Here is a 14,640-nt window from a genome sequence, read left to right on the forward strand (position 1 = left end):
TTCATTTTTGCAAGCATTTGCTCCCTCATTTGTTGCATTGCTTTGTCACACATAGTTGTCACTGTTGTTTTTACATTTTCCAAGTCATGGTCCTAAAATTTGCACATCTTTAATTGCTTCTATACCTTTTTATGCATGGATTGGCAGCTCCATATGACAAAGTACTTCTCACATTTCTCCTCCTATGTGTAGCTTTTGAATGGTGGCAATGCCTTACACATTTTGCATTTTGGGTGATCCTATGTGTGGCTGTTGAATGCCTTACACATTTTGCATTTGGGCGATTTTGTAATTGAAAATTTACTAGTTTTTTGCTAGTTTTGGTTGAGAGAGAGAGAGAGAGAGAGAGAGAGAGAGAGAGAGAGAGAGAGAGAGAGTGTGTGTGTGTACGCATGCGTTCATGCTCACATTCTTGACTATCATATCGTTTCATGCATATGCAAATGCAAATGAAGTACAATGTAAAATGTAGACTCTATAGGATCTTGACTATCTCTAGTTAACCCGGGGTTAAGTTTTTAAAGCTTGAACAAGCAAAGCAAACCATCATGTAAGCTATGGGCAAAGAAGCAAAGCCCCTATGTCCCGTGATGCGTGCGGTCTGGCATGTGACAATGGGCTGAGATGGAGGGGAAGATGGAAGAGTAAAGGGGGAAGAAGAGAATCACGTACCTCTGTAGCCTTTTTAAGTTTTAAATTAATATTTGTTATAATTTGCTGGAGAGCTCCCAGTTTTCTTCACAAAAGCAAGCACGCACGCACGCACATGCCTGGTTTTCTCGAAAAGAATTGCTGCGACACCGACTCAAACAGAAGATTAAACACAACATTTTCTCTCGGCATGCTTCGTCTTCCTCGTCTTCTCGTCCATTCCCAGTCGCAGTGTCGCGCCTTGCTGCTTCGAGTGCGCTCGTCGCAGAGAACGGATTAGTATCTCTCATCCGAGGAAGGTCCGTGAGGGATTCGTGGCTCCTGCTCCATAAATCCTTCTTCCTCCCTCGTGATCGTGCCATATCAACACAGAATCTGCGCTTCATTTGTGTGATATTCGAAGAAGATCAGTACAGTCTCATTGTAACAACTGGTTCTTTCGCCTCCTTGAAGCGCGCTTTTGATCTCCCAGCAATGGAGATTGACTCATCGGATCATCCTTCTCCAGACGCAAATCTTATACGGGTCAGAAAATCCATGTCTCTTTTTTGTTGGTTGCTCGCTTGAAACTCTTCTCTGATTACGCACTCACTTCTACAAGAAGATATCGTGGCGCCAGAAAATGTGTAGGCTGGTCGTGTGCGCACTTGTGCCGTATCTGTTTAGTAATACTATGAAGCTAAGTAGAATTAGAGGAGGTCTGTAATTCTGTTTAAGTGTGCTTGTGCCGGGGAATCTTTCCACGCCATGCCGTTAAAACATTTTCAATGAGTTGACGCAGGGCAGTTTTGGTTACAATGCAGAGACTCCTTGAGACGGGCGTCCCATGCCATTATCTCGAGTGCAAAGAAATTGGTTTGGTGGATTATGTTAAAGAAAACAGGAAGATGTTGCAGGATGTTGTGTCAGCACTGTTTCCAGGTGTTGAAGAAGCACAGTCACCTGAAAGTGCCCGACGCGAGTTCAAGGAAGGTTGCAGGGAGGGAATTCGATGGGCACAGTGGCTTATGTTTGATGGTGATCCTGAAGTTAAGTTGAAAGCTATACAACAGCAAACAGGTCATGTCAAAGGAGTCTGTGGAGCTGTTTGGGGATTCAACGATATCGCGTACAGGTGTCACACCTGTGAAAATGATCCAACTTGTGCTATATGTGTCCCTTGCTTTGAAGCAGGCAACCATGTCAACCATGATTACTCGATGATTCATGCAGGAGGCGGATGTTGTGATTGTGGTGATATCACAGCCTGGAAGGAATCTGGATTCTGCTCACAGCATAGGGGTCCAGGGCAAGCACCGGGTCTCTCAGAGGCAGTGAAAAGCACCTTGGAACCTGTAATGGAGGCTGTCCTCCTTCAATGGCAGAGAAGGCTTCAAGATGCTGCAAAGGTGGCAGGCAAAAAGCCTAAGAAATGGGATTCTCAGTCAGTTGAGGAGAGGGTAGCTTCCCAAACTTCTTTAGCTTTAGTTGAGATGCTACTTAACTTCTGTAACTGCAGCGAGAGCATGCTCACATTCATAGGTGGGCTGATAGCTTCAGACAGGCTTGGCCTGCTGGATGTCATGCTGACGAGTGAATGCTTTTTACCAATCAAAGTTGTGAATAAGTTGCATGAGCTATTATTTAAGCTCATGGGTGATCCAGGTTTTAAATTTCAATTTGCAAGGGCATTTATTGCTCGGTACCCTCATTTCTTACGTGATGCAATAAGTGAAGAGTCAGAACTACTAGTTGGAAGCCGGATGAGAGACCATCCCACCCTCAGCAGTTTCTCTGTACAGATATTTACTGTCCCAACACTTACGCCTCGGCTGGTCTTTGATCTGGGACTTTTGGACATGCTGCTAGAAACTTTGAAATATGTCTTTCTTTCCTGTGCTGGAGATGACAGACATTTATTGGTACGAATACTACCATAGGCTGTCTGCTTTGAGTGAGAGCAAGAGGAGAAATACTTTGTTTATTTTATAAAATGGCTAGTTTCAATCCATGTATGTGAAGTATTCGTACATGTTTGTGAGCGGATACGGGAGTTACTGGAGGTCTGCCTTTGGACTTACGTTTTGCTGTTGTGCAAAGTTATAATTGTTTGGTTAAGGCAGAGCAGTCACTTATTGTGTTGTGATTACGAAGGAATGTGTTGTTTGCTCAAAGTTTTATGGACATCGTAGGAAACTGCATATTTTTTTCCCTTGTCCAACAATGGGTCAAATTGCATGAACATCTGCTTATTCTTCTATTTTTCATTTTTAAATAGAAATGTTAAATGTTGTGTTTCAAATAAACAGGTAAGTAAGGGCCCTTTGGCTAGCACGCCTTACTACCGCATTGTGGAGGATATTCGGTTTGTCATGAGGCACCTTGATGTAGCGCAATATGTGGCTCGTGAGCGACCAGACCTTTCAAAGGCTTGGCTTCACCTGCTTGCATACACTCAGGGGATGGATTCACAGCGGAGACAGACTAACATCCATGTTGAGGAGGACACAGACAATTGGTGGAGTGCTTACATTCTGGAAGATAAAATGGCCAATATTCACCCATTATTTATTGATGGGGCAGCTAAGACTGATAGGATGCTCTGGTTGGAAGGCGAGCCTTCTTTATGGACAGACATCTCCTGTAGGGAAGAGCTTGAAGATGAGGATATTATAGGCAGGCATGCCAAAATTGGGCGCATCTCCAGGAAAATTGAGTCTCTAAGTAGTAAGACTATGGGTCCTCTTGGTGTTCAGCCACAGGATTGCAAGATCCCTGACGTTCCTTCTGCTCTTTTGTGGTTGATCTCTGAATGTGCCAAGGTGCTTCATATGTGGCTTTTACTTGATGCATATCGAGAAAGTATGAAATTAGGAGGAGGCTTGCAGCAAAGAGAAAGGCAGAGTCGAGGAAGGGGAGGAAGAGGGGTTCTCAGAGTTGGATTGGCAGGTGAATTGGGTGATTCTCAGGGATCTGTCATGAATGGAAGTACTTTTCAAGAGTGGTTGAGAAGTAGTGATGTGGCTGATCATTTTAGGGAGGAGGGTCACTCATCTCCGAATGTTGTTAGCTTGAATGAGTCAGTTAGGGACACAGATTCTGCATCATCAGCAGAGGCACCAGAAAGTTGCAGGGATGCTGGAAATGGTCCTGCTGCTTGGTGGATGGGATCCGAACTACCAGAACCAAGTGCGAATTTGGGTTTTATATGGAGTGACAGGGATTGGTTGGAAATAGATTTTGATGTCAGTCAACAAGAAGTCTCATTCCATATCCCTTTGCATCGGTTTTTATCTTTGGCATTGCAGAAAAGCTTGGAGATCCACTCCATGAATCAATCCTCTGACTTTCAGGGGAGCAGCAAGAATTCTTGGCACCACTATAACCAGAGCATAAATGATCAGGGGTTTTTGATGAAGTTGCTTCCATCAGGTTATCGGGTACCAAGCTTTGCATCTTTCCTCATGGAGCACCCTCTTCGGCTCCAGGTATTTTGTGCTCAAGTTCAAGCAGGCATGTGGCGGCGGAATGGTCATTCTGTACAAACACTGTGTGATCATTACTATTCAGTAAGATGGTAAGGTTTTTAGAACCATTCTCCTCTGGTTTGGGTCTTAAGCATTGTGACACTTTTACTTTTGTGTGTGTACTTGTTGTGACTTGCTTTCTGTATATTAAGGCAGATCGATCAGCATGGTCTTCAATTAATGGTGCTACTTTTAATGGATAGAATGTTGTTGACTTCATATGTGCTCTGCCTTTAATATAAACACCTGAAAAGTATCTCGATATGGGACATTTTATGGGCTAGGGAAATAGAGGCTGACCTGCTCTTGGTTAATATTGACAGTACTGATTTGGAATAAATGTTGAGACAATTCAAAGTTTTACTGCACATTGCTAGCATCACTGGAGTGGATGTTGATACACCAGGATTCTGGCTGTGGAGGAAAGCCCAAGTGCTTTCTGACTGTGGTTTTAAGACCACAGAGGGGATCTGCATTGTATGATTGCTTTGTAGGGAGGAGACCTGTGCACATTCTGTGTGGCAGGTTGAATCCCACTGATCATTGCGAAGTGACAGGTAGAAGAGCAATACAAATATAATGGAAAACAAAAAAGAAAAGCTTCAACGATGGGCCCTGCTGCAGTAAGTGGCTGTCCCTCCAAAATGCAAACCCAGCTCCTGATATCTCCCATCAAAAATGTAAATTTACTATTTAGGTTGCTCCTTAGAAGCCAACACCATTGTGGCCAGTGAGTGCAGATGTGATTGGCTTGCTGATGTGAGCTCTCTATAGAGCCAAACGGGCTCACCCCCTAGCCTAGGAGCTAGCAACACTCTGAGTCACAACCACATCCCAACTTCCAAGGACTAATGTGCCATATTGTTATTGTCAAGAAATGATTGTTGTGAAAGCAAACTAGATAGATAGTAGGGCTTGCGAGGAGAAACACTGTGTGTATGGCAAATATTGAGAGAAGAGAAACTCAGAAAACACAAGAAGATAATGAAGCATTGAATCATGCTAAGTGAACATAGCTGATATAGCAGAGTCGAAGCTCAAAAGACGACTGCACCTGTGCTATATAGGGGGCCGAACGTAGTCCTGCAGGCAGTGGGATGCTGAAGATGTATGTTGAAGGTGAAGGACAGCTGTTGAGGGAGTGGAACCTAGTCCTTTGATGCCATCGGAGTCCAGGAAGAAGATCACCAACTACAAATGCGTGCTTTGGAAGATGAGGATCAACAAGACAGCTTTCCAAATGAGGAAACTCAGCCCTTGATGGAGCAAGAACTACAAAAATGCAGGTGTTTGAGATAGTAAGTGCTTGTTGGAGCTGTTGCGATGCTAGGGAGGTGTTAGATTGCGAAACACAACTTGAGAGGCTGATGCCAAGTGGAGAGTACAATTGCTAGGTAGAGAGAGGTGATTTGGCAGCAAAAGCGTAGGTGCCTGCTGACACCAAATGGTGATGATGGTTGCGGCCAAAAATGCAGGTATAATCTAACGCCAGATGGTGGAGATGGTTGCTAGGTGGAGGAAGAGAATTTGTAGCCCAAAATGTAGCATGGAAGGTGAAGGAGACAAGGCACCTGGTGCAGGGAAAGAGGAAGACCACAAACTGCAATGCTCACTGGGTGGGTGTGAGCAGCAATGGAGGGATGGAAGAGAGTGATAGCACGTTGGAAGGAATGAATGTTGAACAGGTGGAATGGGTGAAGTGAGTGCTTTATATAGGCTTAGGCTGTTTAGAATGTTGCCCACTGAAGTCCCTCGGGTAGCGCATTGACTCTCTCAGAAGGTGCCCAAAAGGCCTTTTTGGGGCAGTAAATGGAAACCAAAAATAGAAATGGATTGGGAAAATGGTACTAAATGATATGGTTTCTCAATAGCTATATCCTTGGATCTTTGGATGGGGGCTAGTGTTAGAAGTGGACGGAGCAATGGAAGTGCAAAATTTAGTCATCCCTTGGACGGGCACATGTAGTGTATAATGTATTGTTGTATAGTTAGTACTCTTGGGAGAACTTGTAGGTGCTTGAATTAATTTTTGTACTCATCACCTTTCTTAGAGTTCATGAATAAGAGTCTGTCTTCTTCAGGACTTACGAACCAATATTGTGATTGCACAACTCCTCCTTCATGAGAATTATCTACATCAATCTTGCTGAAAAAAGGAAGTAGAATCAAAAGATAGAGAAGTGTAGTATTGTGTATGTGACATAGGAGTGAATGAAGGTGGAGATGTAGAAGGCATAGATGAAAGAGGTAGAGATGGAGATAAAAGTGGTAAAGAAATGAAGGGTTTGTACTCCATGCCAGTTTCCACGCTAGGATGGCCAATCCTTTGTGGAGCTTCTGTCCTTCTTGCAAAATCATTAGATTGGTCCATTGAATCTAAATAGGAAAACTCAGATTTACCTTCAATTTGTTGTTGAGCCTGATACATGAGAAGGACGTTGCACTCAGCTCTAGAAATCTTGAATGGTCTTTGGACTCCACGGTAGTCCTGGCCATGTTGGATGTTGGAGGAGCAAGTTGTGAGGCCCATCCTTGCTTGTTTCTTGATGGATCTGGCTCTGGAGAATGAAGCAATGATGTCGTGTTTGAAGTCATCTTGCCCTCTTGTTGTTCTTGCTTCTTGTGTAGGGTTTTCAAATCAAAGGCCTAGGTTTCTTCAAAGAGATCCTAGCTTTGATACCATGTATAAAAATATCCTAACATAGGAACACAGATACAATCGTACGACAAAGCATAAATTGAACAAAACATAGTTAGAGTTAGGGTAACTTAGAGACATTGAATACAATGAAGAGTTTAAAATGAATGAATATTTATAAATTATTAGACAATGCTCATGTAGAAAACACACTATCTAGTGAATGAATATTGTACCTTGAACTCCGGTGTCTTGAGAACTGAGGTAGAGGTAATGAGCTTGAGAGTGTATTGTACTCAGACGGATCCCAAAATGTGGCAAGATTGCCTCCGAAGATGTTTGGCGGCAGCAAATGAGTAGTAGATGCCAGAATTGTTACAGATGGACCAACGACGAGAGAGAAAACTGCAAAATGCAGCCTACAGTATGTAGGCGATAGATTGGATTGCTTCGAGAAGATCAAAATGCAAGAAAATTTGCAAACTCATATTGGAAACTGGACCAGCTATGGAGGGGAGAGAAACAAGAGAATGAGAGTAGACAGTGTGTGAAACCAGCCTTCCTTTTGTTGGAAGAGAGGGAGAGAGATAGAGCGAAGCGGAAGATGAGTCTTAGCTCATTGTTCTTCTTCTTCCATTACTCTTCCATCATACTAAGTGAAAGAGACTTACACACATAGGCATAACTAACCAAGACTAATTGTGGTTAAGTCACTGACTACACCAACTTATTGAATGTCACACACGTGTATAGTTGTATCCAGCTAATGTCGATCACACATATAAAGATAGATTGATTGAAGAGTAACGAGAGCTTGATATTCTAACACTCCCTCTCAAGCTCAAACCATCTGATAAACTCCAAGTAGTTGTCTGAAATATATGAACTTTTCTTTACCAAGAGACTTGGTAAATATATATGCTACTTGGTCTTCAGTCTTCACATGAATCAAGTCAATCTGTCCTGTAAAAATCATTTCTATGATGAAATGGTAGTGAACCTCAATATGTTTGGACCTAGCATGGTAGACAGGATTGCTAGCCAACATAACACTGCTGAGGTTATCACAAAACAATCTCACTCCGCTTTCCAGTTGTATTTCCAAGTCTTTCAGCATTTTCATCAACCAAATTGCTTCATAAGCCGCTAAGGCAGCTCCTCTGTACTCAGCTTTTGTACTAGACAATGCAACAGTAGGCTGTTTCTTACTCTGCCAACTAATCATACCGTTGTCCAATCCAAATGCATAACCATTGGTTGACCTCCTGTCATAGGCACAACCAGCTCAATCAACATTAGTAAACCCTGTTAAGTCGAGATTTTCCATATGCATGAAACATCCCATAATCTGTAGTATCCTTTACATATTTCATGATCCTCTTGATTGCATCTAAATGTGGTTTGCGAGGCTTCTGCATGAACTGACTAATCAGCCCCATTGCATAACATAAGTCAGGACGGGTAATAGTCAAGTATATCAAGCTGTCCACCATTTGTCGATACATGGTCACATTCTCTATGTCATTCCCAACATCAATCTCCAGCTTGACATTCTGATCAAGAGGTGCCTCCATAAGTTTGCATTCAGCCATTCCATACTTCTGTAACATGTCATGAGTATATTACTTCTGTAGCAGTCATATACTTTGAGGTATAGAGACTATCTCAATCCCAAGAAAATATTTTAGTTCACCAAGATCTTTGACTCTGAATTCAGCCTGTAAACATGATTTAATTTCAGCAATGCCCTCTTCATCATCTCCAGTGATGATAAGATCATCTACATAAACCACTAGAAACATATCCATGATCTGTATTCTTCCTGAACAGATTGTGATCTGCATCACCCAATCTAAATCCATGTTGATGTAAATAACTGCTGATCTGAGCATTCCATGCTCTAGGTGCTTGTTTCAGTCCATATAAAGCCTTTTTCAGCTTATACATGTGTAGGAAAGTCCGGGTGAACATAGCCTTCAGGTTGGTCTATATATACTTCCTCAACCAAGTCACTGTTCAAGAAAGCATTCTTGACGTCCATTTGCCATAATTTCCAATCTTTGGATGCTGCCAAAGCAATGACAGTTCTGACTGTTGCCATTTTAGACACCGGACTGAAAGTCTCCTCATAGTCAAGGCCATATTGCTATGCATACCCTTTTGCAACCAGCCTGGTCTTATAGCATTCTAACGAACCATCTGACTTGCACTTAACCTTGTACATCCATTTGTAGCCAATGGGGACTTTGCCTTCAGCAAACTCAACCAATTCCCATGTCTTATTTTCAATCAAGGACGTATACTCCTCATCCATGGCAGCACACCAGTTATCATCTGTAGCTGCATCATCAAACTTTGTAGGTTCTTTGTAACCTGTCACACTAGCCATATATGCAAAATGGCGGGCTGAATAACTAGTGTATGTAAACCTGTCAATTGGTTTTTTGACTCTCTCAGATCTCTGTAATTGTGGCTCACTCTGAGCTTGCCTCTCATGAGGCGGTACATAACGACTCTGCCTTGCTCTAGGCGTCATAATAGACGGAATGCCCAACTCACTATCCAAAGTGTCGCTGTTAGACGACTCATAATCTGTTGTAAGTGGACTTGTCACATCCTCAAGCATCTTTTCTTTTCCCTTATCCAATCTCCCCCTCATTGACATATCTGTTAGCCTGCTCTTATTTAGTCTCAGTCTGTCATCTCCTGGTTGTGAGCTCCTGTCAGAGTCTGACAGGAGACAGAGGAGCTCTGTCAGTGTGTTTTCAGGCTGCTTTAGTCAGCATGTAGCCCTGGGCATTTTACAGCCCAGATCTGGGCTGTTTTTGGGGTGACTGCCCATTATTTTGGGCAGTCGGACCAGTTCTGGTCAGTCGGACCAGAACTGGTCAGTCGGACCAGATCTGGCCAGTCGGACCAGATCTGGCCAGGTCGGCTAGTTTAGCTGGTCGGCCAGTTTTCTGGCTGGGGGCTATTTATAGCCCCAGTCAGTCCAGCATTCATCTCATTCATGCTCTGCAGGTTCAGCACTCCTCCCTCCGTCTCCGTCTCCGGCATTGGTGCTGCCTCTGTTTCCAGTCTGTCCTGGTTCCCTCACTGACGCTCCGGGCTGCGTGCAGGGACTGTTCTGTCCATTCCAGTGTATTCAGCATTCATCTCAGTCAGTGCAGATTTTCTTCCTTCATTCTCTGCTTCCTCTCTCCACTCCTCTGTGTTCGTGTTCTTCTTTCGCTGCGCACTCTCACATGGTATCATCGCCTGATTGAGAGCACGGAGGACGCGAGAAATACCTTACTGCTGCTGCCAACAGGTCTATTCCAGCCAGGCGACTGCATCAGAAGGCTGTACAGCCTGCGTTTGCTGTACACAGGGGCTGCCACGTCATCCAGTGACGCAGCAACCCTGCGTTTGCTGCCAGGTGACCTCTTCTGCTGCAGGGCGACCCTCCTCCAGCTTGCGTTTTGCTGTTTTGCAGGTCGCTTCTACCCCGGCTGCTCCTATCCTGCAGGCGACCTCTGTCTGGGCAAGTTTCCGGTGCTGGTGGTCTCGATTCTGGTGTTCTGCATCAGATCTATTTGCGTTTTGCAGATCTAGGTGGTTGTAGGCACTCTCTGCCTGCATCTTGGTGGTTGGTGACCACACTGTTGGTCCTATTTCGTCAGCGGCACAACTTTCTTGGTATTTTGCAGATTGGAAGATGTCTTACCAGTTCTCAGGCTTTGAAGACTCAGAGGATGAGCTTCTTTCTCATCATTCCTCTGAGCGGAGGCGGGACTATCGTGAAGTTCGTCATCGGGAAGACTCTCCTCGCACTCGTCCTTCTTCAGTCCATGCATCTAAGAAGGTTCCATCTACTGCGAAGGTTTCTTCAGTGAAGACTGCATCCACTGTGCGGATGCCTTCCTTGATCCCCTCTATACAGGTGCCGATTCTCCCTTCCTTTCCGAAGGAAGACAAGTTGGATGGTTCCAACTATTCCCTATGGTCATGCAAGGTGGCTTGCATTCTTGATACCTTTGATCTATGGGATCTTGTTTCTTCGCCCATCGACCGACCCCTCGTGGATTCTTCCGATGGCACCTCAATGGACCGTGCAGCCTTATGGGATAGGCTCAACTCACGAGCCCGTTCCTTTCTTTTTATGAGTCTCCATGATTCAGTTCTTGTACATGTTCACAGGTTAAAGATCGTGGCGGAAGTATGGACAAAGCTTGCGTCTTTGTATCAGCACAAGACATTTGCCCACAAGATTTCCCTGGAGAAGAAGTTGCGGATGCTCAGTCTTGATAGTTCTTCTTCCATGAAGGAGCACATCACGAAGATGGAGGATATGCGAGGCGAGCTAGCCTCTCTTGGTCGTCTGATATCGTCTGATGATATGGCGATGATTCTGTTGACTCAGCTGCCATCACCCCGATATGATGTCTTCTACACCAGCCTCATCACTACGAGAACCCGTGAGACTCTCCTATGGGAGGAGCTTTCCCCGCTTGTCTTGGAGCATGACGAGCGACTCAAAGAGGTGGGAGCCAGTGGCTCCACCAAGGCATTTACGGCTGCCACAGGTGGTGGCAAGAAGAAGAAACAAAAGAAGGAGAAGTCCAAGGACAAGAAGGAGGAAGATAAGAAGGATGCGAAGGAGAAGAAGCCCAAGTGTCCCCATTGTGGGAAGGGCACTCATCCCGAGGAGAAGTGTTGGCAGAAGTATCCCAATTTGGAGCCTAAGGAGAAGGACTCGAAGGCGGCCCCAGCCACAACAGAATTTGCGTTTGTGCATCTCTTTGTTGAGAAAGACACTGCCCTAGCTTCTACCACACAGGAGAAGCCTTGGCTCGGCGACAGTGGAGCATCTTCACATATGACCTTCCGTCAGGATTGGCTTCAGGATCTTCGTTCCAAAGGGGGTACAGTCACCATTGGTGACAATTCTACAGTTCCTGTTCATGGAGTGGGGACTTTACCTATGTTTTCTGATAGGCGGTCTTCCTCCGCCAAAGTGCTCTATGTGCCTGATTTGGGTTTTAACCTATTATCTGTGCATGGTCTTACTCAGTTAGGTACCCGAGTCATTTTTACTCAGGATGCAGTCACAGTGGAGGATGCTTCTACAAGTGATGCCCTTTGGACAGGTGCACAGGAGGGTGGGCTTTATACGCTCACAGCCTTGGCTGCGCGGACCTCCCATGAGCTTGGGCTGCTCTGGCATGCTCGGTATGGTCATCTGAACCTTGATTCTCTTCGCCGGGCTTCTAGGAGGAAGATGGTGGAGGGACTTCCTGATTTCCCTCCTCTTCACACTTTGTGCCCTAGCTGCTTGAGGGGCAAGCAACACAGGCAGCCTCACCCGCAGGTTGCTTCTCGAAGGGCTACTTCACCGCTTGAGTTGGTTCATACCGACCTTTGCGGACCTATGGGCACGGCCTCCCTTGGGAAGGCCAAGTATTTGATGCTGATTGTGGACGACTTTAGTCGTTATGTTTGGCCTTATTTCTTGGAGTACAAGAGCGAGGCGTACTCCCGTTTCTGTGAGTGGCAGGTGTTTGTGGAGACCCAAACAACTTCCAAAGTCCGTGGTGTTCGAGCTGATCACGGTGGAGAGTTCACTTCTCACCTTTTCTCTCAGTTTTGCAGGGATCATGGTATTCGGGTGGAGTATTCTCATCCGAACACACCATCAGAGAATGGTGTGGTGGAGCGTGCAAATCGGACCATGATTGAGATGGCCCGATCTATGCTGGAGCATAGGAGTCTTCCTCATTTCCTTTGGGGTGAGGCGGTGGCTACAGCGGTGCATATACGCAACCGCTCTCCGACTTCGGCATTACTGGACATGACTCCATATGAGGCTTTCTTTGGAAAGAAGCCTTCCGTGTCCCATTTTCGCATCTTTGGGTGCGATGCTTTTGTCCATGTGGACAAGAAGAAGAGGAAGACGAAGTTCGACTCTAAGTCGAGAAAGCTTATCTTCGTTGGTTATAGTACGACCACGAAGGGATATCGGCTGTACGACCCGACGACGCGGCAGGTTGAGGTGAGCAGGGATGTGATCTTTGATGAGGCTTCGGCCTCTGAGGATCCGATTGATGGTTCTATTTCCGATGTTTCTTCATCATCGACGGACCCCCCCCAACCCCCCCCCCCCCCCCAACCACCTTCTCTCCCTTCACTTCCTTCCAGGATCACCCTTAGCACCCCCCCTATTCCTCCTCCTCCTTCGGCTTCCCTTTCCCCTTTGGTGGATGTGCCTTCGTCTTCTACGAGCTCTTCTACCGCCTCTTCGGGATCTTCACGGGATATACAGCCTTCTTCAGATGCGGAGGATTTACCTTCACTTGGTGAGGGGGAGTCCCTCTCCGATTTGGGTGCTTTACAGGTTCCGGAGACCCCCCGGTCTCCCTCACAGAAGGAGTCTCTCAGGATTCCTTTATGGTATCGCCGGCTTATGCAGGATTCAGGTGTTACTCACTTTCCTGCTTCTTCTACAGGTCCTCGTCGATCAGCCCGTTTACAGGCCCAGCGGGACAGTTCACTATGTGTGAACTATGCTCTTATGTCACAGATTCTTCAGGATTCCGAGCCTTCCACTGTGGAGGAGGCTCTTGCACAGGATATTTGGAGACAGGCTATGCAGGCCGAGCTCGACTCCATCGAGCGAAACCATACGTGGGAGCTTGTTCTGCGTCCCGCGAAACGGAAGGTGATTGGTGTGAAATGGGTCTTTAAGACCAAATATCTTGCAGATGGCTCCTTGGACAAGCATAAAGCTAGGCTTGTTGCCAAGGGTTTTGCCCAGCGTGCAGGATTGGATTACTTTGAGACTTTTGCTCCTACAGCTAGGATGTCCACCATCCGAGTGCTTTTGGCTCTTGCTGCTCATCACCGTTGGCCTGTCTATCAGATGGACGTCAAGTCTGCTTTTCTGAATGGCGTTCTTGAGGAGGAGATTTATGTTTCACAGCCTCCTGGTTTTCTTGTGCAGGGGAAGGAGGATCATGTCTACAGGCTGCGGAAGGCTCTTTATGGCCTAAAGCCGGCTCCTCGTGCTTGGTACCAGCGGATTGACCGCTTCTTTCTACAGAGTGGCTTTGCGCGCTCCGCTTATGATCCCAACCTCTACTTACGGGTTGTGGATTCTCTTTCGGTGTTTCTCATCTTGTATGTGGATGATCTTATTATTACAGGGAGCGACACTCATCAGGTGGAGCATTCTCGGTCCATTCTACAGCAGGAGTTTGACATGACGGATCTAGGGATCCTTCACTTCTTTCTAGGTCTGGAGATCTATCAGATGGCACAGGGCATTTTTATCTCGCAGCACAGGTACATCTCCGAGCTTCTTTCGGAGTTTGATATGGCTGAGTGTCGGCCTATCTCATGCCCTATGGACCCTGAGTCCAAGCTTTTGACAGCTGGAGTTCCTCTTACCGATCCCACCCGTTACAGGTGCCTTGTCGGCTCTCTTATCTGGCTGCTTCACACTCGGCCGGATATCTCCTTTGTGGTGGCTTTATTGTCTTCCTTTATGCAGATTCCTACCCAGGATCACTGGCAGGCGGCCTTGCGGGTTCTTCGCTATTTGCAGGGGACTCGATCCTTTGGGATCATGTATGGAGATGGGATTACCCTTTCTGGATGGAGTGATTCTGATTGGGCAGGTGATGTGGATTCGTGACGATCCACTACAGGTTATGCTTTCACCCTTGGATCTGGTGCTGTCTCTTGGAGCAGCAAGAAGCAGCCTACTGTGGCACTTTCTTCTACAGAGGCTGAGTATCGGGCCCTATGTTCGACCGCTATGGAGGCAGTTTGGCTCCGTCGCTTACTCGCGGAGATTGGCTTTACCCA

General features: G+C 45.9%; 1 protein-coding gene across 3 annotated transcripts in view; it reads left to right on the forward strand.

The window, feature by feature from the left end:
- Positions 1-748: 748 nt before the first annotated feature.
- Positions 749-14,640, forward strand: part of PRT6 (proteolysis 6) — a 161,101-nt gene continuing 147,209 nt past the window's right edge. Inside the window, exons 1-3 of one of the 3 annotated variants that reach the window (XM_087679274.1) lie at positions 749-1,176; positions 1,455-2,552; positions 2,940-4,207. In XM_087679274.1, the coding sequence (XP_087535400.1) occupies positions 1,126-1,176; positions 1,455-2,552; positions 2,940-4,207 (2,417 nt within the window). In that variant the 5' untranslated portion in view covers positions 749-1,125. Of the gene's footprint in view, positions 1,177-1,432; positions 2,553-2,939; positions 4,208-14,640 lie in introns of all 3 variants that reach the window. The other 2 variants (XM_087679273.1, XM_087679272.1) reach the window with 2 other exon arrangements.

This window comes from Lygodium microphyllum, chromosome 6 (assembly GCF_053477565.2).
Source record: "Lygodium microphyllum isolate KBCC chromosome 6, Lygodium_microphyllum_v1.1.10, whole genome shotgun sequence".
Lineage (NCBI taxonomy): Eukaryota > Viridiplantae > Streptophyta > Polypodiopsida > Schizaeales > Lygodiaceae > Lygodium > Lygodium microphyllum.